The 26,920-nt window shown below is 41.3% G+C and overlaps 3 protein-coding genes across 4 annotated transcripts in view; 2 read left to right on the top strand and 1 right to left on the bottom strand.

The window, feature by feature from the left end:
- Positions 1-1,269: 1,269 nt before the first annotated feature.
- hmgn7 (high mobility group nucleosomal binding domain 7) lies at positions 1,270-4,544 on the bottom strand. The gene is made up of 6 exons (XM_079813776.1): positions 4,355-4,544; positions 3,468-3,494; positions 3,123-3,152; positions 2,801-2,848; positions 2,564-2,671; positions 1,270-2,161 (listed from the first exon to the last, which is right to left on the bottom strand). Exons 1-6 carry the CDS (start codon positions 4,367-4,369, stop codon positions 2,102-2,104), a joined length of 288 nt encoding a protein of 95 aa, XP_079669902.1. The 5' UTR covers positions 4,370-4,544; the 3' UTR covers positions 1,270-2,101.
- Positions 4,545-5,127: 583 nt separating this feature from the next.
- LOC307124525 (uncharacterized protein) lies at positions 5,128-16,764 on the top strand. 2 transcript variants are annotated; one of them, XM_079813771.1, is made up of 3 exons: positions 5,128-5,292; positions 5,709-5,868; positions 13,676-16,764. In XM_079813771.1, exons 2-3 carry the CDS (start codon positions 5,718-5,720, stop codon positions 14,320-14,322), a joined length of 798 nt encoding a protein of 265 aa, XP_079669897.1. In that variant the 5' UTR covers positions 5,128-5,292; positions 5,709-5,717; the 3' UTR covers positions 14,323-16,764. The 2 variants fall into 2 exon arrangements, with proteins under 2 accessions (XP_079669897.1, XP_079669898.1); XM_079813772.1 differs by having other exon boundaries at positions 5,130-5,292; positions 5,685-5,868.
- A 1,260-nt stretch (positions 16,765-18,024) lies between these two features.
- LOC307124509 (connector enhancer of kinase suppressor of ras 2) overlaps positions 18,025-26,920 on the top strand; it is a gene marked incomplete at its 5' end in the record, with an annotated part of 61,123 nt that continues 52,227 nt past the window's right edge. Inside the window, one exon of the mRNA XM_079813743.1 lies at positions 18,025-18,088. Coding sequence (XP_079669869.1) covers positions 18,025-18,088 — 64 coding nt within the window. The remainder of the gene's footprint in view (positions 18,089-26,920) is intronic.

Consider the following 26,920-nt stretch of genomic DNA (forward strand, 5'->3'; position numbering starts at 1 on the left):
CATAGCCTAGTTGATTGCAGTAAAAGTGCGCATTTAATGTTTTTTTCCATCATTTTAAGGAACGCAAGTCAAGCGTGTGTCGGTTAAACATAAGATCTGTTAAAGAAAAGATCTGGTTCCATACTACAATCAATGTACCATATACATGTGTTATGTAAGGCATGGTTTATAAATATTACGTAATGCAGTTATGTAATATGAATATATCGAACAAGTGTAAAAATGCATCCATCATACATTTAAGTTATTTAACAAAATGTAACCCTGTTGGATATATGCAGAAATAATTAGTTCTTTATTGCATGTTCACTCAGAAAGGTTTCACTTCATTATGTTGTGTGCATATTACCTCTAATTTATTACAATAAAGTTATTAAAATGTAAGCACAATGTCTTTGTCCAGAAATGATGTTTTCTGTATAGCTATATGAACAGCAGAGCAGAATCTTTATAGGCTGTCAGTGTGTTGCCTCTGAGATGACTCAAACTTAAGAGGTCATGGATGCTTGCATTCATTCATCAACTAGAGACACACAGCAAGGGTCTAAATGAATTTGTTTGCAGGTGAGAGACACTCAATTATTTTTCTAACACTAAACTAAAAATAAGTTTACCTTATGGCTGTTGTTTTCACTGAATCCTTTTTGCTCTCTATCCAGTTTGTCTCTGAATCTTTTTATTGATATACATTTTGAAAGGCATTCATAAGTGCAAATAAATAATAAAGCAATGTTTTTTTATTTATTTATTATTATTAATCTACCAATAACTTAAAATCCCTCATCATCCCAGCAAATTTGCAGGCCTTTTATTCTTTCAATGATGAAAAAATAGTTGCAAATAAATCTTTTTTTTTAAATCCAGAGAAATGTTCTCTTCATTCTTGGAACCTCTTATATTTGAACGGGATGACAGTTGTAGTGTATAAAATGATTCCAAAGAACGCTCATCCCTTAGCACTGTCTTTTCACATTGTATTCAACAACTTAAGATTAAAAACTATTTTGTCTTTTAAGTTATGGCTCAACTGGTATTCATATTTGCATTTAGGGTGTGTTTGTCTCAGCTGTTGTGTGATTAGGATCATTTGGTAATATTTAAATGCAATGTGAACCAGTGGTGAAATCCGCTATTAGTTATATTATTTCATCAACCACTGTTATATACACTTGATAACTGATTATAGCATATTAACAGCATATGCAGAAACTCTGTATATAAGACAGTATTTAATATGTAGTAACCAAATCAGTGAAAAAGACCACAACAGACATTTTGAGGAAAACTCCAATGATGGATTTTTATTGAGTGAGACCGAGAGAATTATAGGGGACACTAAGTACTTTTTCACAGATGAATTTTCAGTGTTAAAAAAACTCCAAAAACGCTTTAAATCTTTTTTCTTTGAATCCCGTAATTTCAAAAAAGTCCTCTATAATAACAGAAGGGTTTTTCTGGCCTCCTAACAAAGCCCAGTTACCTGTTTCAACAAATTGCAAAGGAGGTGTGATTCTTAAAAAGCCAGGAGTCACCATCTAATGCTGAACCTGGAATGTAAGCAGTCTTTAGTTGTTTTCTCTCTTTTCTTCTACATTTGTTGAACTCATTCCTCTTTCTTAAAGACAATCCATTACATTTAAAAGAAAAATAAAACAAACCCCGTACAGAAATGTCACAGACTCCAGAGCAACATCACAAGCACTAACGGACATACAGACTGAGAGCCTCCTTCCACTCCAAAACCCAGCTACAGACCATCCGCTTTTTAAAAAAAAGAAAGAAAAAAAAAGAAAATAAACGAAACGAAACGAAAGAAAGACGCCGCCTTTTTTTACACCTCTCATGTTGTAGACACCTGATACAGCTGCGGCCGAACACAAGACTTGTTTAGTCAGCTTTGTTTTTTGTGCTAAAAACCTGAACCAGTATTTACAAATTCGCTGATAAAAATATTCTTCTGGTGGTGATGGGCAGAGAGGAGGTTGTTGAGAGAGCTAGAGTGGGAGAGAGAAAACTGGGAGAAAGAGAGGAAGATAAAAGAAAGGAAAGGGGGCAAAGGGAAAGAATGGACGGACGGACGGGCGGACGGACAGGCGTGGTGCTACTCTGCCTTCGGGTCCTCCTTCTCGGGCTCTGCCTCCTCTTCTGGAGTTTTCTCAACCTGTGTAATAAAAGGAACAAACCCATAAGAATCAAGCAGGACTGCCTTTGCACCAATCAGAATCATTCTTTACAAATAATAAAACTATAGAGTTCCAAACTAGAGGTGAAGTTTGGATAATTCGCTTTAGTTCAGGCTATCAATGTCTTCGTTTTGGGTAATTAATTGAACGATGTAACTTGGTATTTTTGAAATGTTATTAGGAAGAATTCAAAAGCTGATGGAAATATCTTCGTGGTTTCAAGACAAACAAAAACATTATAGCCTGACATAATTTTTTGTAGATTTTTTTCAAAGTACTAGCCAAGTAAAGGTTTTTTGATAATAAAGTAATAAAGATGGAAGTAATAGTACTAGTGATAGTAATAAAGTGTTTATGTACGATCTGAGGTATATATTTACCTCGTTGGTCTTAGTCTCCCCATTTTCTGATTGATTCTCCTCCTTGGATTCCTCAGCCTTTGCCTTTGCTTTCTTCTCTTCCTTTTTATCGTTCACTTCCTTCTCTTTCTGTCAGAGAGGAAAAGACAGGGCAAAAGAATGACTATAGCGCAATACATGTAAGACAAACCGAATCATGGAAACAAGTGACACGATCAGAACAAAAGTGTGTATTAAAAGTGTAATTACTACAAGTACCTTGGGAGTTTTTTTCGGTTTGGGTTCAGGTTTTGGAGGTGTTGGTTTCTTAAAGGAAACAATAAATGATTCATTCACAAACATACTGTTTGATAAGAAAAAATGCACACCTAAACAATGAACATATAAATAGTTAAAATAGAGCACAGTATGGTGTTTGTTGTTCTTCCCTATACTGAATTTAACAGATCATCTTAAAGGAAAAGTCTGGCAAAACAGTGCTAATAATTTCCGAAACTATATTTAAAGTCTCTGAAGACATTTAAGCTCAAGGATAAAAAAAAGAAACATTCAAAATCTCTTTACAAAGAAAACAACTTACCGCTGATAATCTAGCAGACCTTCTCTGAGGCTACAAAAGGGAGAAAGAAAAAAAATCTAATTATTTGAGGGCAGGTAAAAGAAAACAGATACTTACTGTAACTCCTATATATTTTAAAAATCTTGTTCTTTGACTTTTCATTTCATCTTTTTGTGTACCAAGCACGCTTATACTTTAAACTTGGCACAGTGCACTACAAATATTATTGGCTCTTATGACAAATTTGTGGTGTTTCTCATTTGTATAATAATTTAGTAACTGTAATTCAAAAAGTGCCTGCTAAATAAATAACAAATTTGCAACCCAAAAATAGCGTTTGATATTCGTAGAATTTTCCTTTCGTACCTCTTCCTTGACTTCTCCATCAGTTCCCTGGAACAGAACCAAAAAAAAAACATAGGTTAGAACATGATATATCATATTATTAACATAAATGGCGGGAAAACCAAAAAGGCAACTAATATAAACACTGGGATCTGCTGTTCTGCAGGTTTGTAAATGTGAGCAACATGCTGGGTGCCAAAAAAGGGTGTGTTTAGCTCTATTAAAGTTCAAATGACTTTTATCAAAGGATTTGCATCTAAGTTTATTTGTCAGCCGGCGGCAGCGCAAAATGGTGCGCCGATTTTTTATTTATTATTTTTCTTCACGGAGACATTTCACTTCACCGGCTCCACACATTTGAATAAGGAGGAGGGGCGCGATTATCCCGCCTCAACTATGCCACCTGGCGGCAAGCAGGCGTTATGACACGCCTCTTCCATGGCGAACAAAGAAAATGCGTTAAAATTGTATAAAAACGCGACCATCTTTTCGCAAAATTACCACCATTCAGAGAATTAGAGTTATCCAGCTATTTTTTAATCCCCATTTGGCAGCGGCTGAGGCACGATTGCGCTTATAATCGTCGGTTTTCGCGTCGCGCTGTGTTGGAGATGGAGAGAGAGAGAGGGCAGCATGGCTGCGGTTCCACGGGCATGAGATCAAGCCGAGCTTCAGCACAGCTCTGCTCCACTAAAACCCTCCTGCTAAACGCACCGCCGTCGACAAAAACACCGCGATCCGTCAGAAAAAATCACAAAATTAACAACGATTTTTTATCGCCCACTGATTCTAAAGAAGTCGCCTGGGTTTTTATTAAAAAAAACATTGTCTCGAGGGCTTCCTAATTTCACGACTGATTAGTAAGGGCAAAAGTGTAGCCGTTCGCCGCGCTCGGCTTTTCTACATACCTTTCTCTTGGGCATGTTGAGTTTGGGATATTTTTCTTCTTTTATGCAAAACTAACAGGTTATCTTTTGTGATTCGTAGTTCACAGTTCAGGAGACTGTCGTCCGCTATGCACTAATTCTGTAGTAAACACAGGGCTACATTAGAGCCAGTGGTTGAATGGGAGGGTGGGGGCGGGGCCCTGCTGTGACTGATGTTCTGCTTGTCCAATCAGCGGGCGTCTGGGTCCACCACAGAAGAGGCAGATTCTTACCTCCGCTGTGCTTTTACGCGCGAAATCCTGAGGTGTAAATCCAACGGCGGACCTTCCTGTTATATTTCCCTCCCAGCATGTTAAAAATATAGTTTGTTGTTAGTGCGGTCTGCACCAAATAATGCTCTGGCATACAGTAGGCTACTGATGTGAAAAGGAATAGCTCACGCTTTTAAAGTCAGACCCTCCTTTATATCTGTCACCACAGCAAATCTGCATCTGTGAATTTTACTAATTGCTTACTTATATTCTTGAGAGGTTCTAGTTATGAGCTCTTTCTATAAAATAAGTTCTGAAGTGCCAATATAATGAAACATAAAATGCAGTCACTGCGCGCGTGTGGCAATCTGTAATAGAGAAGAGGAGCCACAAGACTTTTCACACTTCTGCTTTATTCAAGCAGAGGCCTAATCTGTGTAAGTGTTTGTTTGTGTGTGTGTGTGTGTGTGTGTGTGTGTGTGTGTGTGTGTGTGTGTGTGTGTGTGTGAGAGATCTATAACTGCTTACTTCCTCTGCTGCTACCCAGATCAGAGACGCCAGCTCAGAGAAAACATCTCAGCCATAGATAGACAGACAGATGATAAAACTATCTGAAAGTGACACTGTACATTGGACATTACTCGGCATTACTGTCATTCTTGAGATTTATGCAACCATACAAAAAGGCATTACACTCTAAAACTTTTGGTAAGTTTCTTTATAGATTTCTATATTCTTAATAAATAGTTGTGGCTAGCTGATTTTGTTTTCTTAACTAATTGTCTAAAGGTTTTTGAACAGTTTATTTGGGAATTTGTTTGATCTTATTAAATTGCAGTGATACGATTGGAGTAATCTTCTATATTCTGAAAGGCCTTTATTCATTTTAGATGTTATTAGGGAAGGAAGTCAGTATGTGAAATGTGTGTGTGTTTAAAGTTTCCATAATTCTGTAATTCAATTCCGTTAAATTCCTCATTTCAGTTTGATTTAATTCATGGTTTTTTTAAGCATGTTTGATTTTGCCCTGATTACACTCTGTTTTTGTATTTGATTCAAGTTTTTTCTTGAGTAAACATTAAAATGTATATTCACTGGAGCTTGAGATGTGTTTGCGTGCATAGGTGGCTATCATGCTCGGAGAAGCTTTCCTTCATGTTCTGAACTGCACAGAAGACACCACAAATCACGATGGACACTCACGCACACACTCATCCACCTGTCCCGACCCCTGTGCGACAAACGCCGCTGCCAGATCACCTCTGACACCACGAACTGTGAGAGGTGAGAGACCACAGAATTCTGGGTTATTAGGATGAGGTTGTGTTAAAAATAACTTAAAGTCATGATCTGACTAATGGCATTGGGAGATGAACAAATGAAGCAATATCACTTATATGAATGTGACCCAGGTCCTAGGAACAGTCAATAAATGTAAAAATAATATTCAGGAAGGAAGTGTGATGCTGCTGAGAATTTTAACCCACAAACCGAAAAGCCACTTAAATGCAGGTGTTACATTTGAGCAGAGTAGCTATTACAGAGCCGTTATAATGCAGAAGTAGTTAAATGAAAATTTCAGTCATCATTTATGCACTCTCATGTCGTTATAAAGACGTATGAGTAAAATTTTTCTGCAGAACACAAAAGAAGATATTTTGAAGAATGTTTCAGCTGTTTATTTGTCCATACAATGAAACAACTTTCATTGAATGGAAAAAAAATGCTTACAGGTTTTTGACATGAGGGTGAGTAAACGATGACATTTAAAAAAATTAACAATTTTAAAACACATTTATAACGCTATATTTCATGTTCTATTAACTTGGCAGTAAATTACAAAACATGAGTTCATCAGGGTTACCACTCTTTCATGAACACCAGATTCAAGGACTTTTTAAAGCACCTTTTATTTTAAATCAAGCACAATAAATACGATAAAGGTGGGTGTGTTACTGCCAATATATCAAATACCTACTGCACCTGTGTCAATCATTAATAATGCAGTAATGCTAAGGCATATACTGACAACTAAAATACAATTTCCAATGAGGAAAAATGTGCAATTTTACAAAATCAAATGAGGAAAGAGGCTGGTGTACAAGAGCGAGCAAGTTTTAACGAGAGATGCAGTTTGCAGCTCTTTTATTCCTGCTTTTAACATTTATTTCACACTAATTTTAGCTTTCTTTTTTCTAAATCACTACTTAATTAAAACATCAAAATATAGAGATAATATTGTATACATGAATTTTCCAATTAAATGAAAAGATATGGACAAGTTAATTGTTAGGCATTAAAAATATGCAAAATGATTTATCAAATCAACTGTACATGTACTTTTTTTAAAAATCAATTTGAAGGCTTTTAAGACCTGCACACATATATTAAACATATATAACTGCTGTCGTTAAAACGGGCCATTTCAAATCTTTACGTGCTTTTCTTTTTCTTTTTTGAGCGGTGATGAAATATTGCTCTTTTAAGTACCAGTCTTTTTAAGTGCTCTTCCCAGCATTTCAGTAATGAAAGTCTAGATCTTTAAAATGCATCCAAATTACAGCAAAGCGCAACCGTACGGTGGCCTGCAGTGGTCAAAAAGTATATAAACAGTGCATTTTGAAGTGATCTCATCTTGAAAACTCTGAGATGTGGATTCGGACAGCAGTTAAATGACCACATGTCCTTGGTGTTTGAAAAACAGTAGGCAATTCGGCTGGGGATTTTTACGCGGGTGGTGGGATAAAAACACTGACATTCTGAATTCGGGCGGCAATAAAATCTCCGAGTAGCCCCTGTCAAGGATGAAAATACCTTATGACCCCACGAGAAACAATTACCACCCGAATAGGGCTTTTGACAGTAGATGATATTATGGAACAGCAAAAATATTTTGAAAGAGCTTCCTCCCTTAATGCTGTTTTGTTCTGGCTTTGGCTGCGCATGAAGGCCAATTTTTGTAATAGCACCATGCTACTCTAACAAAATGCAGTTCATGCTTAATTCAAGCACTTTCAAGGACCCATGTTTGTTTTCAAGAACTTTCCAGGCCTTGAATCCATGTGTCTGAAATTCAAGTACTTTCAAGAAGCGTGGGAACCCTGGTTCATGCTGCTGCGATGCTGTTTCTAATACAATGGCTGAGGGATTGATGGCAAATTTGACATACTTCTGACTGCTGAAATCAATCTCTCTATATTTGTCCCTCTTTTTGGAAAGTCATGGAAACGCAATCACAATTTTTTTCTTTTGCTTTTAAAGCAAACGCAAATACAACAAATTTGTTTGCTGTCGTTTCCCATTCATTGCTATAGACGTTTACCCAACTATAATGACTTCTGCTTCTGAGAACCCCAGAAATGTGAAAAGGGTCCATTATTATTTTTTATGAAATATTGCAGTGTTAATTATAAATTATTCATCCATGCATTTTTTCTAATTCATATGCCTTTTCAGTCTCTTTAGTCAAAAACTTTAAGGCACAAGATGTATTTTTTGCCGCTAGAGGTCGCTTATTCAAAACAAAGGCATAGCTTGGGGATGCCGTAAATGAGCGTGGCATCATGGGAGTTGTAGTCTTGACTCTTCACCTCCACAGCCGAAAGGAATCCGATGGACTCATGACAGAAATCATGTTCATGATTGAGTGAATTTATTAAAGTTTTATTAACGTTACAGACAGTGGTATGAAGCAGGACGCGCCAATAGCCCTTGATAGAAAATGCTAATGAGAGAGACGTGAGCAAAACACTGGTCTCTGAGCTTTTATTATGCTTATGCTGCAGTCAGCCACTTCCGCTCTTTTCGTTGTGTATGTGGGGTAACGCAGCGCTGTTTTACATTCTTAATTTACATTCTTATTTAGTGTGTTGAAAGTTATATTATAACATTACTTGGTGCGTTCCCTCGGTGGTTGATATGAGATACTTGTTACACTTTGCAGTAATATAGATCGATATTAGAATACCATATCTGGAAATCGAGTGTAGCGTGGATGTCATTGACAGGTGACACAAGGCCACGGTTCGTAACTGGTTAAAAGAGCTGATTTCTCTGGATTTAAACAATGTTGGAAACGTTTGAGATAATGTAAATACACAGGTCAACAAAATATATAACATTGTTCTAGTGGTTTTTGGAAATCTAAAAATCTGACATATTGTGCCTTTAACTTACCCTCCCCCTTGCCACGTCAATTCCCTTACAGCAATCTATCACTCACATACTACAACAATCTAATCAATTTGAGATTGAAAGACTGTGAAAACTTGCATAACTCCATATTGTCTGGCGAAAGACAATAACTCACTGATAGGATACTTTTTGATTCCGACGTCCCACTGAGTGAATCAACTGAGAATCTCCTTAATTTGCATGTATTTACCTTGCCCCAAATATCCCCCATCTTACTCCCCTTCATGTTGAGGGATCACTTAGAATTCACCCAAAATCTATTGGATTTAATGTGAATTCTCACTATACAGTATCATATGTGTTTGATATCGTTTGAAATGTCTCAGTGCGAATGGTACAAAAATCTCATGCCCACAGAAATTGTTAATAAGAGTTTTTAGAGCTTAGAGATATTTTACTCATGACGGTGGGTGTGGCTTTTGGAGCCATTTGGTTTCTTCTTCCAATCCAGGAAAATGGGAACTGGATCCAATTTAAATTCCCTTTGTTATTGTAACGTACTGCTCTGAGACAGAAGGTTGAGGATCCAAACGCAGCTTTATTAAAGGGTAATCCAAAATCGTAGTCGTCAAACAGGCAAGAGGTCATAACATGTAATCAGTCCAATCAGGCAAACAAGACAAGAGAGACAGGTGACCGGGCTGGTGTAGGCAGAGCAGGCGGCCAAGGTGAAGGCTGGGCAGATGAAGAGGCTGGCGTAGGCAGAGCAGGCGGCCAGGGTGGAGCAGACGACCACCACAGTAATGCAGACGAGGTTGAAGACCCCCACGGGCGGAGCAGACGACCACCACAGCAGTTCAGATGGTCTTGAAGCCAATGGCGAAGCGTCCTGAGCAGGTGGCCCGGTCGGAGTCCTCTCTGGGCTCGGGACAGGAGGCAGAGCCGTCTCTGGACGCAGGTCTGTGGCTGGAGCCGTCTCTGGACGCAGGTCTGTGGCTGGAGCCGTCTCTGGACGCAGGTCTGTGGCTGGAGCCGTCTCTGGACGCAGGTCTGTGGCTGGAGCCGTCTCTGGACGCAGGTCTGTGGCTGGAGCCGTCTCTGGACGCAGGTCTGTGGCTGGAGCCGTCTCTGGACGCAGGTCTGTGGCTGGAGCCGTCTCTGGACGCAGGTCTGTGGCTGGAGCCGTCTCTGGACGCAGGTCTGTGGCTGGAGCCGTCTCTGGACGCAGGTCTGTGGCTGGAGCCGTCTCTGGACGCAGGTCTGTGGCTGGAGCCGTCTCTGGACGCAGGTCTGAGGCTGGAGCCGTCTCTGGACGCAGGTCTGTGGCTGGAGCCGTCTCTGGACGCAGGTCTGTGGCTGGAGCCGTCTCTGGACGCTGGTCAGTGGCTGGAGCCGTCTCTGGACGCAGGTCTGTGGCTGGAGCCGTCTCTGGACGCAGGTCTGTGGCTGGAGCCGTCTCTGGACGCAGGTCTGTGGCAGATGACCACCACAGCAGTGCAGATGGTCTTGAAGCCAATGGCGACGCGCCCTGAGCAGGTGGCCCGGTCGGAGTCCTCTCTGGACTCGGGACAGGAGGCAGAGCCGTCTCTGGACGCAGGTCTGTGGCCGGAGCCGTCTCTGGACGCAGGTCTGTGGCCGGAGCCGTCTCTGGACGCAGGTCTGTGGCCGGAGCCGTCTCTGGACGCAGGTCTGTGGCCGGAGCCGTCTCTGGACGCAGGTCTGTGGCCGGAGCCGTCTCTGGACGCAGGTCTGTGGCCGGAGCCGTCTCTGGACGCAGGTCTGTGGCCGGAGCCGTCTCTGGACGCAGGTCTGTGGCCGGAGCCGTCTCTGGACGCAGGTCTGTGGCCGGAGCCGTCTCTGGACGCAGGTCTGTGGCCGGAGCAGTCTCTGGACGCTGGTCTGTGGCCGGAGCCGTCTCTGGACGCTGGTCTGTGGCCGGAGCCGTCTCTGGACGCTGGTCTGTGGCCGGAGCCGTCTCTGGACGCTGGTCAGTGGCCGGAGCCGTCTCTGGACGCTGGTCAGTGGCCGGAGCCGTCTCTGGACGCTGGTCAGTGGCCGGAGCCGTCTCTGGACGCTGGTCAGTGGCCGGAGCCGTCTCTGGACGCTGGTCAGTGGCCGGAGCCGTCTCTGGACGCAGGTCTGTGGCCGGAGCCGTCTCTGGACGCAGGTCTGTGGCCGGAGCCGTCTCTGGACGCAGGTCTGTGGCCGGAGCCGTCTCTGGACGCAGGTCTGTGGCTGGAGCCGTCTCTGGACGCTGGTCTGTGGCTGGAGCCGTCTCTGGACGCAGGTCTGTGGCAGACGACCACCACAGCAGTGCAGATGGTCTTGAAGCCAATGGCGAAGCGTCCTGAGCAGGTGGCCCGGTCAGAGTCCTCTCTGGACTCGGGACAGGAGGCGGAGCCGTCTCTGGACGCAGGTCTGTGGCCGGAGCCGTCTCTGGACGCAGGTCTGTGGCCGGAGCCGTCTCTGGACGCAGCTCTGTGGCCGGAGCCGTCTCTGGACGCTGGTCTGTGGCCGGAGCCGTCTCTGGACGCTGGTCTGTGGCCGGAGCCGTCTCTGGACGCTGGTCTGTGGCCGGAGCCGTCTCTGGACGCTGGTCTGTGGCCGGAGCCGTCTCTGGACGCTGGTCTGTGGCCGGAGCCGTCTCTGGACGCTGGTCTGTGGCCGGAGCCGTCTCTGGACGCTGGTCTGTGGCCGGAGCCGTCTCTGGACGCTGGTCTGTGGCCGGAGCCGTCTCTGGACGCTGGTCTGTGGCCGGAGCCGTCTCTGGACGCTGGTCTGTGGCCGGAGCCGTCTCTGGACGCTGGTCTGTGGCCGGAGCCGTCTCTGGACGCAGGTCTGTGGCCGGAGCCGTCTCTGGACGCAGGTCTGTGGCCGGAGCCGTCTCTGGACGCAGGTCTGTGGCCGGAGCCGTCTCTGGACGCAGGTCTGTGGCCGGAGCCGTCTCTGGACGCAGGTCTGTGGCCGGAGCCGTCTCTGGACGCTGGTCTGTGGCCGGAGCCGTCTCTGGACGCTGGTCAGTGGCCGGAGCCGTCTCTGGACGCTGGTCAGTGGCCGGAGCCGTCTCTGGACGCTGGTCAGTGGCCGGAGCCGTCTCTGGACGCAGGTCTGTGGCCGGAGCCGTCTCTGGACGCAGGTCTGTGGCCGGAGCCGTCTCTGGACGCAGGTCAGTGACTGGAGCCGTCTCTGGACGCTGGTCAGTGGCTGGAGCCGTCTCTGGACGCTGGTCAGTGGCTGGAGCCGTCTCTGGACTGGCGGGTACAGAGTGAGTGTCACATTCCTCCATGACACCCACAGTAAAATCAGAGCTGCTTATTTGTAATGCCAAATCGATATAATGTTCCAGAGACGAATTAGGGTCTTGTAATGGCATAAACAAGCTGAGCGGCTCAGATAGTCCCCCACGAAAAAAATCTCATAAGGCATAGCATGTCCATTGAAGTAAGGTGTGCCAGTTCAACAAAGTCTCTAACATAGTCCTCAATAGGACGATCTCCTTGACGGAGACACAGGATTCTTGCTGCTGGATTCATGGTGGCGAAGTCTTCTGTAACGTACTGCTCCGAGACGGGAAGGGTGGAGTAGGTGGCCACAATCGTAATCAAAAACAGGCAGAGCTCATAACATGTAATCCGTCCAATCAGGCAAACAAGACAAGAGAGACAGGCAAACGGGTAATCCACGGAACAGGCAAGAAATCCAAAAACCAAGAGACAAGAAACCAGGGAAAACGCTCAGAATTTCAGTGTGAACATAACAAGACTTCACCATGAATGACTGAGATAACCAGGTTTATATAGGGTGAGGTAAACAGGGTAATGAGACACAGTTGCATGTAATCAGGGATGATGAGGAGCAGTGAGTACTGATGAGTCCAGGCAAAGAATTATGGGTGATGTAGTCTATGATAGAATGACAGTCCGGGTTGGAGTGCCCTCTGGTGGTTTATTACAGGCACTCACACTGGTGAATTGTGACAGTTATCATGTATTTCCATTTGAAAGAGGTTTCGGTCTGGTCTGAGTTACTTAAAGCAATACAGGAATGGGTTCGGGGCGCATACTGTAATGTTTTCGGCCCGTAACATTCAGTCAGGTATCGATATCTTATTCTTTGCTATAGAGTATTTGATGTTATGTACAAATATGATGTTATGTACGTAATATTCAGTCAGGTATCGATATCTTATTCTTTGCTATAGAGTATTTGATGTTATGTACAAATTATCTTTGAATTGATTATGTAATTGGCATTATACATTTACCTGACTGTTAATAAAATTGTTACATTTTGATCCTTTCTGAATTAGCCTACTCTGTAATTATTAACTATCTCCAGTACGTAACGGTATAATTGCAACAAAGGGTTAAAACGGAATGATTAAATGTATGATTAACTATTAAATATAAATTACCAAACAACCAATTGGCATTCTATCCTAAATTCGACAACTATGATAAATGGAGTCAGATAAAGAATATTATAATTAAATCCATTTTGCCCAGCGGAAACACGAACGCGCAACGGCCTTCAGTCGCGGTTCGTTACCGATCATTGGAGCGAATTCAGCGGCCTTACAAGATAGATAAAAGTCCCAACCTACATTTTTTCTGCTGTCACTATTGTGATATACATCACAATAGACAAGAAAAGATGATCATAATTTCAGTTTCATGCCAACAAGTGAAAATATTGTGCAATAGAATAAAAAAAAAGAAGTACTTAGTCCATTTTAGCATTTTTGCAATTCAGTTGAGTGGCTCACAGCTGCAATATATTTAGGTGAGTGCTCAAGTGAATTGCACAAAAGCGGCATTTGTATGAAGATATTCAAACTCTGAGCTGCAAACTCTGGGCTTTCCTTCAAACTTCCACATTTTGTGGCTGTTTTCTTTTTGTTCTATGTTAAGATGAAGCTGGTTATAGCAGTGCCTAAAACATGATCTCTTCATTTCAGCTGGCAGGCCTGTTGGCCTGAAAAAGCCAAGGCAGTGCCGGGCCTCTGCACCCAGCAACGCTATGCCCATTCTCAGCTGTGGCGGGGAGGATCACTTGGGCATGACGCTATATTGCTCCTGGTGCTGTCCCAGCTTCTACAAGGACTATCCAGACCTCCGGCTTGCAGGTGACCGGCTGGAGCACTGGAGTCCTCATAACCCAGACCTGCTCAACCCACCAGACGACGGGCCACTGCTTCAATCTCAGGACTTGAGCTCTCTGGAGCCTTCTTTGGAGCCAAGTCAACAAACAGAGGCTGTAACCCAGCAGGACGAGGGGTATCTTGTCATGGAGAGTGTTCAGAGCCCAGGCTGGGAGAGAAGGCTCACCAACTCCATGTTGAACGGCTATCTGGAGGTCCAAATGCTGGAGGTGTTTTGTCAGCATATGCAAAACATGGCGTGTTGCGGATCGTCATTGCTGGGCACTGACGTCATGCCAGCACTGGTGCCCACCAGCCTGACTGTGGCCAAAGAACAGACAGCCAGTCAGGGAGAAGAGCTGGATTCTTCATCCAATAATGTTGTGCGATACTTGAGCACTTGCTCAGCTCCAGCCACATCCCACTTCAGCTCACCTGTGCTGCGAATTTCAGAAGCTGAGTAGCCACCCTCATAGACACACACAACTCTTGCCCTCATACAATTTCCTGTCTTTTGACCAACACACAAATATTTTAAGTCATCTGTGTTTTAAAGGAATGTTCTGCTTTTAGTACCTATGTTGATTACCAGATAATTTTTGTAAAGTATACTTAAAGTACTTAAGGCAAGGCAATGAACATTAACATACACAATGTTTCAAAAAGTATAGCCATAAGATTTTAATAATATAGGCATGGGGTGTGATAACTTGTGACCTTGTCTATGCAAATTTACACTACTGTTCAAATGTTTTGGGGTACATATGTTTTTAAAAGCAGTCTCTTATCCTCACCATGAAGGCTGCATTTATTAAATCCAATATAATTAGTAATATTGTGAAATATTATTACAATTTATATTTTAAAATGTAATTTATTTCATGTACTGACAAAGCTGAATTTTCAGCATCATTACTCCTTCAGTGTCACCCTACAGAAATCATTCTAAGTTCCTTATTATTATCAATTCTGAAAAATGTTGTGCTTCTTATTGTTTTGTTTTTTTTGTGTGTGTGTGTGTGAAAATTGTGATACAATTATTTCAGGATCCTTTGATGAATAGAAAGTTCAAAAGAACAGCATTCATTTGAAATAGAAATGTGCTGTCAAATTATAAATGCCTTTACTGATACTTTCGATCAATTTAATGCATCCTTACGGAATAAAAGTGTTAATTTCTTAAAAAATTGACCCTTAACTTTTGAACAGTAGTGTACTTCCGATCTATATACCTGCTATCTAGCATGATACACACAAGGAATGTTACATATGTGACAAAGCCCTGTGTTAACATGGAGCAAACTCCACCCACAGGAATTCAGACATTCGTCCAGCCACCGATAAAAATAGTCCCACCTCAAAAGGATGATTTTAGCAGTGTTACAAATAATAGTGAATGATAAATGTTTTTTTTATATGAGTCCTTTAACAAATATGAGTCTCACATTTCTAGTTTAAGACTTTCCAGATTGCTGAACTTTTTACTTACATTGTAAATACAAAATTGTCTACGTAATTATCACTGTAACTGCAATTTTTGCTTTATCTAAAAAAGAGAAAAAGCCTGAAGGACAGTTCTTAAATTTTTGTTTTCTACATTTTGACACAAATTCTGTCGATAGAGCTTAACTTGTGTTGAACTCAGAGCATTGCTTTAATTTACATTAATGTTTACACAATTCATTAATGCTAATTCATCCTTTCCAGACCACAATCCTCCCCTCACAATCCTGCTCCTCCATTATAAGCTTCCACCAACATGGTATGTTTAGAAAAAAGAGGAACCAAAATCAGGCTGTCATGTGTAATGGCACTTATAAATGTTACCACTTCCTACTAAACAACCAATCAAATGTTGTTTAAAGGCTACTTTCACTTTCCTTGTAATCATAATGAAGTGTGTGTGTGTGTGTGTGTGTGTGTGTGTGTGTGTGGGGGGGGGGTTATGGATAAGTGTTTATTCCCATAATCCGTTATGGGAATAAACGGTACTATCCAATGTCCTCAGTTCTATATAACATGCCATAATTCAGTTTAATCAATTAATTTCTGCTTAAGATGTTTGTGGTAATGTTTCAATAATGTGAAACTGTTCAATAAGTGTTATTAAACTCTGCCACCTGCTGTTCTTACTGTAAAATGACACCCAGGTGGAGAACAAGTGCTGATATTGTGCTCGCGCCCTCTGCTGGGAGCTCTCGGAACGGTGGCCAATGTCACCATGAAGGGTTTTTATGTCATTTTGCCCATGGCATTGTCCTTCACCCAGAGCTGTGAGACTTCAACTGTTATATTTACAGCTAAAATACACGCATTACATTAATATAGGCTATGCTAAGAATTTCATTTTATTGTAGTAATGAATGGAAAAAAGCTTAAATGCCGTTACTGCCATGAATGTGCTGACATATTGTTTTGACGTCACTCTGACGTAACGTTCAGGGAGGTGCCGGTATAACAGTTAATGGACCATGATGAGTAATAATGTGTGTTTCTGTGCATGCTGATATCCTGGCACCGGTACGCAGGAGCCAAACTCACAGCATCATCAACAGGATTAACTGTTAACTGTGATCTGTAAATGTGTTTGTATGTGTGTGTGTGTGTGTTAATCTGATCTGTGCCAACATGGCTACTTCACACTCTTGTAGTTGCTCTGTGGGCATCTAAACGGGCTCTTTAGCCTGGCACCATGTGGCAAACCATAATACCAGATGGACCGCTCTCTCTCTTTCTCTAGTCTTGGAAACTGCCCAGGCCAGAATAACATTTAATCTAGTTCCTTGCCATAGCCTACTTTGATGTCCTGTGGTGGGACAGGAATGTAAATGCATATGGGTCAATGATGTGATGATCATTTTTGTGCAAAAATGTTTCAAGTAAAAAATGAAAATAAATGCAATTTATAGACACTTTTTGAGATGTTTGATTTTTTAGCTAAAATGATTTTGAAGTAAACAATGTACAGTGGTGTAACTGGAGATTAAAGAATGCAATTAAATAAAAATGTAGCCCAATGTAATAATTAAAATGTGTGTGAAATATATGAAAAATGCTTAAGCAATATGCCTTCAAGTAAATTCAAGGTACAAAGTATTACTTTTATGAGTTCCACTTGATTAAGTAAGTACCACTTGATGAGTTTTCTAAATTAAAACCAAAAACGTATAAAACCGTAAAGAACACAAAGATTAGGCTATACATTTATTAGCATGTGTTTTAAAGGATTGTGCCATTTTAACATCTCGCGCATCTTTAGCCTATTTGTTACTGCCCCATAGCCAGAGCCCCAGCCAGCACCCCTCAATCTGTTTTCTCTTTCATTTTTCTGATCATTTGAGCAGCACAGACTTGTGTTCTCTGTCTATTTTATCGGGTGACCCGGTTTCCCTGGCTCGGTCGGTTGCGGTTACCTCACTCTGCTGCACAGCTATTGGTTGAGAAGGCGCACACTCCGACTTTTGCTATACGAGTGATATTGGGCTGCGGTGACGTAAGCGAACGGGCGCGCAGAAATTTTCCAGACGCGGACAGAGGAGCGAGCTCGTGTAGACCCGAAACGGTCCAACCGAGAGTGAGAGAGAGAGAGAGAGAGAGAGAGAGAGAGAGAGAGAGAGACAGAGAGAGAGAGAGAGAGAGACGCATACAAGCACGCATACCAAGTAGTCGTTTGCAAGGCACTCGGTTGCATCTCGCGCTCAGTATCGGACCCAGTGGAGCTGTTCAGCGTTTATCAGTAGTGTCACCGAACAGTCCCCGCGCTCACGGAACCGCTGACCCATGTGATACTGCAGCGTTGCGAGCGCGCGGAAGGGAGGGGGCGAGAGACACATTTCCCCCCCTGCATCTCCACTCGATAGACTGGAGAAGCAGGTGCACACTTGGGAGAGAGAGCGAGAGAAAGCGAGCGAGCGAGAGAGAGAGAGAGAGAGAGAGAGAGAGCGCTCTAGGGGGGCGGGGTAGAGTCGCGCGCGTGGATCTCTCCGTCGCAGTCCTCCGCGAGGATGTATCCAACAGCTAGACTCCTGCCGCGCGCGCGCTGCCGTCACTGTAACGGTATCACATGTGCCCCTGTGATCTAACGGCGGTTCTGATCTGTTTCTCTGGGTTCGGATGGTCCGCGCGCTCCATACACAATTCAACCGGGAAATCAACGCACACCAGCCATGGCGCTGGTCATGGAACCCATCAGCAAATGGTCCCCGAAGCAGGTGCTGGACTGGATGAAAGGTAAAAAAAAAAATGTCCCCCCGCATTGCCTCTGCATGACCTATAGCCGTTGGGGGAGGAATGGGTGAGCAGGGAGAGCGTCTCGGCTGCATGCGGGTTGTGCTCGGCTCTGCCTGTGCCGTGCAGTGAGGTATTGATCGCGCTTGTGTGCCATTTTGCGCCTCTGCTCGGCGCACCATGGTGTGTGTGATCTGCACAGCGCTACACGCGTCGCGCAATAGGGGGTGTGCGTGTGGTCTGGGGATGCGTGATGTGTATGTGTGTCTGTGTGCGCGCGCTCGCGTGTTTTGCAAGAAGATGAGCAAAATGGTTATAATGACAAAGGACGACATGGCGTTTTCACACAGTAGCCTACCTAAATACACACATACGTGCATGCGTGCACACACACAGAGATAGTGACAGTGCGAGAGAGACAGAGAGGCTGTTTCCAGCCTCAGTGAATAAATCTCCCTCTCGCGCAGTGATAACTAGCACCATGGACAGAACCAGGCCGTCGCGCGCGGTGCTGCGCTGCGGATGCGCGTAATCTAGGGACCAGAAGAGGGATGACGGTATCTGTGGAAACTAGCTGAGCCTTGACAGTCCCTCCACGACAAACATTTACTCATTTAAACTAACTAATGTCTATTTTTGTGTCACTAGCACTTGTGGTTTAATTACCATTAGTAATCCATTAGTATCCTTTTCAATTATAGCAATTGTTTAGATTATTAATTTGCTTCCTATGGTGAGTATCTATTAACTTTGTCACAGCACATACTAGTGCTTATGTATTTGTTTCTAGTCACTATCTAAATAGGGACAAGTAACTATTCCATTGTTGCTTGGAACAGATTGTACATTCCTTGCTTGAATTCTGTACTGCTACTTATTTGTGTTTTACTAGTAACTCTTTATTATGTACTAGTTGATCTACTTATTTCTTATTTACTTCTAACAATCCCAATAGTTATAATAATATAGTGTACATTTCAGCTTTACTTGTTCTTATTTGGGTTACACTTTATTTTACAGCATCATTGTTACAGTGTAATTATATATTTAAGTACAGAGTTTTAATTAACTACATGTATTGAGTTATGGTTGGATTAGGGTTTGGTTGAGGGTTAGTTGCATGTATTTATGCATAATTAACTGTTATTACTATGGTAAGTGCATGTAACATATGTAACAAGGACACTGTAAAATAAAGTGTTAACTCTTATTTGATTTATTAGATAGGCCATCTACCTATTTTATTATAGCCTAGTGTCTATCACAATTAACATTTCTTATCTCACTATAGTTACAATTGCTATAATTGCTGTCTTAATAGCTTTATAATTCAATTCAAATATTACTACTAACAAATACAAAATTGTACTATACTGGAAAACTGGTACTTAAATATTCAAACAATTACAGGTAACTAAAGAATAATTTCTAAAATGATTGAAAATATATTAGTCAAATATTTGCTTTACTTTTAATATGATAAAAATACATGCTATAGGAACATAAACATAGATCGTATTTGGCTTTTAGGAAAACTAGGTAAAATAGCTTTGCATAAACCCACTACCTCATCCAGAAGAAAGCAAGAGAGAGTATCCGAATGCTGCTTGCAGATAGTTTAAGGCACACCACGCGGGTTTCGTCATGCAGTTATAGCTCAGGGATGTGGACTTGGCCTCTCCTGTTTAGGAAAAACTGACAACATTTTCAAAAAGCTACACAGTCTGACATGACAGTTGGTATCTGATTGGAAATCATTATCCATTAATGGCATGCTCTTCTTTAGATGACACACTGATATAAGTAGAACACACTGGAGCACAGCTGTGGCGGAGAGACAGAGGGCCAAAATACCAGCCAGATCAGATGCAATCTGAAGTGAAGTTTAAGGGCATTAGTGCACATGACATTCAGCTGCTCATAATCTCTACCCAATGATCATTTTAAAGGTCTGATAGCCTTTGCCACCAATCTAATAATGGACAAGTGTACACAGGTGAATCAATAATGCGGTTGTGATCTCTACTGTATGTCCAAAACACCCATACTTTAATGAAATTCTTTCGTAGATGCATGTAGACTTAAGCCAATTATATGTCCATCAGGTCTCTCCTATATCTATTAATGTACTTAAAATGGCAAAAAAGGCCCCATAGTTGATCAGTCTTTCATTTATTGCTATTATTGGTATTACTGCCTGGTAAATTCATGTACTCAATGAATCAGTGTTTCCTACAGAATTTCACATATAAACTATACATGTATAGTTTAGGAAAGATTTGTCAGATTCATTCAAACCAGTTTAAGTTTTTGTTTTAACAATTCACTAAACGAAGCTTTCAATTCACCAAAAATAACCTTTATTGTTTGTGAATAGGATTACCCTGATCCGTTTTCGATTCACTATAAGAGCACCGGCTGATTAAGAGTCATTTGTTCTTGAATCGGATTACCCTGGTCTCGCTGAATGTTTTTGATTCACCGAAAAGAGACGGCTGATATAAGTCATGTGTTCATGAATCGGACGACTCTGATTGCTCTGTTTGTTTTGGATTCACAGGAAAGAACCAGCTCAAAATAGTAATTTTTTAAGACACCTAACCCCAGCTGCTCCCGACGAGCTGGATGGCGCCTTGCATGGCTGACACCGCCGGTGTATGAATGGGTGAATGTGAGGCAAGATGTAAAGCGCTTTTGATGGCCATGGGTCTGTTGAAAGCGCTATATAAATGCAGTCCATTTACCATTTTTTCATGAATTGGACTAAACTGGTCACGTTGTATGCTTGTTTGGTCACGTTGTATGCTCAACAGATAGATTCTTCTTGCCACCGTTTTGTGGTGCACATTCTATGTATTTGCTCACAATTCATTATAGACTGCAAACTAAAATATAATTTTCTTTGCCATGGCGTTGAAGATTATACAGATTGCAAGATCTATATTTTCTTACATTTATGCAATATGGACACTACTTAGGTGACATTACTCTTAATTGTAACATTTCTGTAGCCTGACAAGCCAGACCCACATCAAGATGTTGGGTCTGGGAACTCACCATTGGCAGGGCTCAATCCGAGGGGCGGGATAAACGGTTGTCTTTCAAATTCCCTCTGCACGCAATAGGATAGCGCCATAACCAACCAGAGCAACGAAGAAGGTGAAGCGGAGCTAGTTGATAGATTAAACTTTCGCTGTATCCGGTCGGCAAAACTCCGAACACATCTCCCTTTCTTACGAATGACTTCAGTGCCGTTCTTTGTTCTTTTCTCAAAGAAAAGCTTAACACCAAGTCTTCCAGAGTCGCGGCTAGACATGTGCCGGTATCAAATTTTCATGTTGCGATTAATTGCTGAAGCTTTTATCACGCTATACGGTATTATCACGATATTGAAATAAGTTGCAAAAAAAGTGTTGTCATACTATAACAGATTAAATCACTTTCTTATAACAAAAGAACCAAACATTTAAATACAATAAAGCAATACACAAAAATGTATAAAGTAAACAAATATTTAAAACAGATTAAAGTGCAAAAGAATTATAAAGAACAATAGGTATGCTGAAATGTACATTTAACTAAGATTAATACATGCTTTAGAAGTATTTTTCATTGTCAGTTTGTTAATGAAGGAACTAATGTTAAATACTGGAGCCTTGTAAAGTGTGTGATTGAACAACAGTCAGAACATATTCAAACAATATCTAGGGCATGTAATTTAGTCCAGATTAAAATATAAAATGCAAGTTTGAAAATGAATAGCCTTAAGTCTTTAAGTATTATGTGTTAGGTTATGTGATTACTGGGGAAACGGCTGCATTTCTGCTGTTCCGTCAGCGCCCTCTGCTGTCGAAGAATGAATGTGCACTTCTCCTCATTCCGCCATGTGCTCGGCTCATGCACGGTCTATTTACATCAGTGTGCATTCCTCTTTGACTTGTTTTTCATTTTAAACGTTTGATGGGTAAAGTATTCTTAAAGTTAATTCTAAAAATCTGAATAATTCGTAATAAATAATTATTCACGGTATTTTGAAGTGCCCACGATAACAATATTGTGCATGTTCATTATTGCGGTATATCGTATTACCGTTTACCGCCACATGTCTAGTCGCGGCAAAAGCAGATTTCGAAAGACTGCTCCAGCTTCTCCGGAACCGCGGCACCTCTGCCGTCATTATGTTAAGCTTGCCCACCGAGTCTATACACGATGTGATTGGCCTGAGCCTGACCAGAGTTTGGTTTTTCCAGCTCGCAAGCCAGCGGAGAGTTGCTAGACTACCCTGGCTGCAAATTAGATTTGCTCCCGCTAGGGTGCGTCTAGATTTCTAGGCTAACATTTCTGTAAAGCTGCTTTGAAACTATATGTATTGTGAGAAGCACTATAAATGTGAATTGAATTGAATTCTCCCCTGTGCAGGATCACTGATTAGTTCTGTATTTTAGAGAACTAGGTTTCACGGCCAGTTGTGCAGGATGGTTTCCATTTTCAGGAACTCTGTTCACTGTCTCAGATGCAACTGCAAACTAGCTGCTTGTGCATAATTTGCACAATTACTGCTGACAAAGAGTTTGTCAGACCTCAGAGCACCTGATCCAGGGTCATTTTGCTGGTATTGATGCTTTCTGTTCTGTTGCTTTGCATCACATTTTTGTAGAGATTCTGCACAAGCAAACATCTGTCAGCATGATTGTTTTGTGTTTATTGTTTACTGTTTATTTCCTAAATTGTACACTCTAAAAAAAAAGGCTCGTAATCATAGGGGAACCTTTTTTAGTGCTATATAGCACCAATTTTGGTGCTTCAGTGGTTCTTCAGCGGTTCTTCAGAGGTGCTATATAGCACCTTAGTCAAAGAACCGGTGAAGAACCTCTGAAGAACCGCTGAAGAACCACTGAAGCACCAAAATTGGTGCTATATAGCACTAAAAAAGGTTCCCCTATGATTACGAGCCAAGAACCAATTTTGGTGCAATATAGAACCTTTTTTTTTTTAGAGTGTAGTTATTACTTACTGTCTTGGGACCAACTGCCATTGCCATATTTCTGTTGTGTAATGTGTGTATCATTCGTTTTCTTACACTTGGCAGAATGTCAGTAGAAAAAAGACACTTGTATTGGTGCAGAGATGTGGCAAGTGCTGATGATGTCTGTAGGGATAATCTGCCTCCTCTAACATTACAGACATCTTGTAATATAAAACTCTGCTGCGTGCCCTGTTTTGACCTTTGCATCTTACATTTGAAAAATCATCATGTAGGTTGACATATGATAGGGTCTTATACCCAAGATGACAGTTAGGGCTGTGGATACACTCTAAAAAAAAAAACGGTTCTATATGGCACCAAAAATGGTTCTTGGCTCGTAATCATAGGGGAACCTTTTTAAGTGCTATATAGCACCAGTTTTGGTGCTTCAGTGGTTCTTCAGCGGTTCTTCAGAGGTTCTTCACCGGTTCTTTGACTAAGGTGTTATATAGCACCGCTAACTATGGTGCTATATAGCACTGCTACCATATACAGAACATGTTAAGATATGGTGCTATATAGCACCAAAAGTGGTTCCTCTATGATTACGACGAAGAACCATTTTTGGTGCCATATAGAACCATTCTTGTGTGTTACGCAGCACGCTTGAGCTTCCGCAAGAGGTTTGTTCTTTTGCGTCAAGCAGGTTCGGTTGAGCTTCTGTTTATGTTCGCTGATCAATGTTTATATGTGAATAAAACCGCTCAAATCATATGGATTAGTTTCACGGTTTCTTTATGAACTTTTAGAAGCGTCAAAGTGTCAGTTGCGTAGCTGTCAATGGAGGGACAGAAAGCTCTCAGATTTCATCAAAAAGATCTTCATTTGTTTCCGAAGATGAATGTAAGTCTTGCAGGTTTGGAATGACATTTTTGGGTAAACTAACCCTTTAAGGTTATCCATATAGTTGCAGATATGATATGATATTGATATTGCAGTCCTTTCAAATGTGTTACGTTTAAAAGAAGAAAAAAAATTGCCAATACAATGTACTACTTGTTTGTCTCACTGCAGTGGTTCTTCCCAGACCAGTGTTCATTGCTACTGTTGCTCTCCCATCACTTATCAGAGCATTTATCTCCAGTGTTCTCTGTTAACAAAATGAGTGCACACTCCATAAGCCCTAGTGGCTCACCTGTTTTATCTAATAAAATCTTTCCAGAGACCTAATTTCATTTGCAAACCTATTCAGCTTGTTTGTATCTCTGCATACTTCAGGGTTTTTAATAGATGACTGTTGTCCTGTGGAAATAATCAAATGCCTCTGCCTTTTCAACCAGCTTTTGTATTATTGCAATCAGCAGTAAATGTAAATAAACATTGTGTACTCTTTCGCCATTTACCCATTTATTGATAAAAAAGTCGTGTTTTATTCAAGTCTTTTTTGAAAACTACAGATTTTATTTGCACATTTTTGTATCCTTGCTCACATACAGTTTGATCGAACCCAGTGTAAACATCCCAACCATTTTTCTCTTCTCTAATCATATAGTGCCGATTCAAAAAAAAAAAACTTTTTACTGCAAAGACAGCCCATCTTGCCAGCTATACCCCTTTAAACTTTGGCTGCTCAGAATAACCTACTATCACACTACTCTGTGTTTCTGCAGTATACAGCATGCACATTTTCTGTAAGCATGAAAATCCTGGATGAGCCGTAATACATTTGCCAAAATATGCGTTATACAACAGAGCTCAATGCCCTGAATACTATATTCCATAATGGAAAGTGCTCAATTTGACCTTCAATTTTCAGTGTGATAAAAAAAATCAGAAGTAATATCAGCAACAATTTTTAACACCCTTTTCTCGACTCGTTATTTAACTAGACTGCCAAGATTGAAGACATTTTAAGACATTGCAATAAAACAAATCAATAAAAATGCTAAATAACACATATTTTACACATAATGGGGTCATGTTGCAGCATACTTCTGTTTGAAATGTTTATCAATGCATAATGCCTACTGCTTCACATAATACTTTTAAAAATAGTTGACAGTATAGTTTGCAGTACACTAGTTTTGTTCGAACATTGCATTTTCTTATCCAAGAGATAAAACTTTAGCATCTTGACTTCTGTAGTTTCATTGCAATTTGGCAGATGTATTCATCAAACAGTCATGGAGTACGCAGTTAATGCATACAAATCAAAACCTGGACATTTGTGGCTTTTAGTTCATGTTAGTTTTGAGGCCATATATTTGATAGTGTACTCCAAAAGCTTTATTTATATATCTTTTATTCACTATTTGAAGTGTCCCATTAGAGCATGCTGTTAGATGTTTACATTTATGCATTTGGCAGATTCTTTTTTTCAAAGTGACTTACATTTGATTCAGTGTACATATTTTATCAGTCTTGCTTTCCCTAAAAATAACCTTGGTGTTGATAGCACCGCGCTCTACTGCTTACAGGTAGGCTGAAGTGATCAGTCAAGCTTGTCATGGGATTCTTAACACAGCCTGGATTTCCAAAAACTAACATTCTAAATCGATGTACAAGACTGGCTGTCTGAAGGGGGCGATGGGAATAAGAGTGAACTCAAAACCACAGAGGTCACACAAGCCAGTACTGATGATCAGCTCAATTCAAACATTCTCTCCTATGCTGATTCAGATACAGAAAAAGAACTTATTTGATGAATGCCTTCATTTTAATAAACCCAAAACAAATTGACTGTATTGGTGGGAAAAGTGCTATGCACTCCCTCACCTTGCCTGAGCGGAGTGTTTTATCACTCATTACCTGCTCTTCCTGAAGCTGTGAAGGTCAGATTATCTTAGCCTACTAATGCTCCAGGCAGTCATTTAAAATGATTTCAAATGGTGGATCACCTTCCATGAACCAAAATCAAATATAGGCCCATCTAAAAAACAATCTTCACCACACATGCATGGTCATCACCACTTAGTTTTTAAATGTTTGGCCAGCAGGGGCGAATCCAGGATTTCAACCTGTCACACCCATAGCTCACACCATGTGCATGAAACAGGTTAGTGATAGGCACCAGCGGCCCCAGGGGGGGTCTTGGGGGGTCAAGACCCTCCTAAAAAACGCCTTGACCCCCCATTTGACCCCCCCCCCCAACCCCACCCTCTACCTGATTAAAAAATATATATCCGGGATAAAGATTTAAAAATGTTTCTCTTCAAACTACCCAGAACAATAATAATTAATAATTTATTCAACATATAAAAAAATATAAACATAAGAATCACTGCGAGGCCTCATGAATGTCGCTGCGCCTTGGATAGCCGTAACTTATGGCGGACCCTGGTGCAGCCACAAATATCATAACTAGCCTATCTATAGGCCTACTGTAATTAAGACATATATTCAAAAAAATTATTAAAAACAGAAAGACGGGCTTAGACTACTCAAAGGCCGCGGAAACAGGCCAGTGGGTTCGTACACACGTCAATACATTCCCGACGATCTTGGTTTGCTTCTTATTTATTAAATATACAGCCATTTAGTGGATGAAACCTTGATCAAAATTAAAATACAATTTATAGAAAACGAAATTCACTTTAAAGAAATGATTTCTGCAAAACAAAACTCAATAAAAATCATGTCTGACCCCACTCCATGTCTCCAGACATATTGCACGTCTTATAGCCTATCTTACTCATGCTGCTCACTTTTCATCATCAACATATGAAATTAAAACAATAATATAATAGGCTAATATTTAAACATATAGCCTATATGAATCTAAATAGGCTACGTTTTGCATGTAGCCTACTCCACTCCAAACGCTTCAAACATTTATTTTGTTTATTAAACGCAAAGTTTTTAATTTCAAA

Source organism: Gobio gobio (assembly GCF_949357685.1).
Source record: "Gobio gobio genome assembly, chromosome: 4".
In the NCBI taxonomy this organism is placed as follows: domain Eukaryota; kingdom Metazoa; phylum Chordata; class Actinopteri; order Cypriniformes; family Gobionidae; genus Gobio; species Gobio gobio.

What these genes read in the sequence shown, in the direction of transcription:
- hmgn7 (XM_079813776.1), bottom strand. An exon ending in ATGGAGAAGTCAAGGAAGAG is followed by an intron (nt 3,153 to 3,467) that starts GTACGAAAGGAA and finishes TCCCTTTTGTAG; the next exon opens with CCTCAGAGAAGGTCTGCTAG. An exon ending in GGGAGACTAAGACCAACGAG is followed by an intron (nt 2,162 to 2,563) that starts GTAAATATATAC and finishes TTTATTACACAG; the next exon opens with GTTGAGAAAACTCCAGAAGA.
- LOC307124525 (XM_079813771.1), top strand. Translation starts at nt 5,718, where the DNA reads ATGCTCGGAGAAGCTTTCCTTCATGTTCTGAACTGCACAGAAGACACC. An exon ending in GACACCACGAACTGTGAGAG is followed by an intron (nt 5,869 to 13,675) that starts GTGAGAGACCAC and finishes TCTTCATTTCAG; the next exon opens with CTGGCAGGCCTGTTGGCCTG.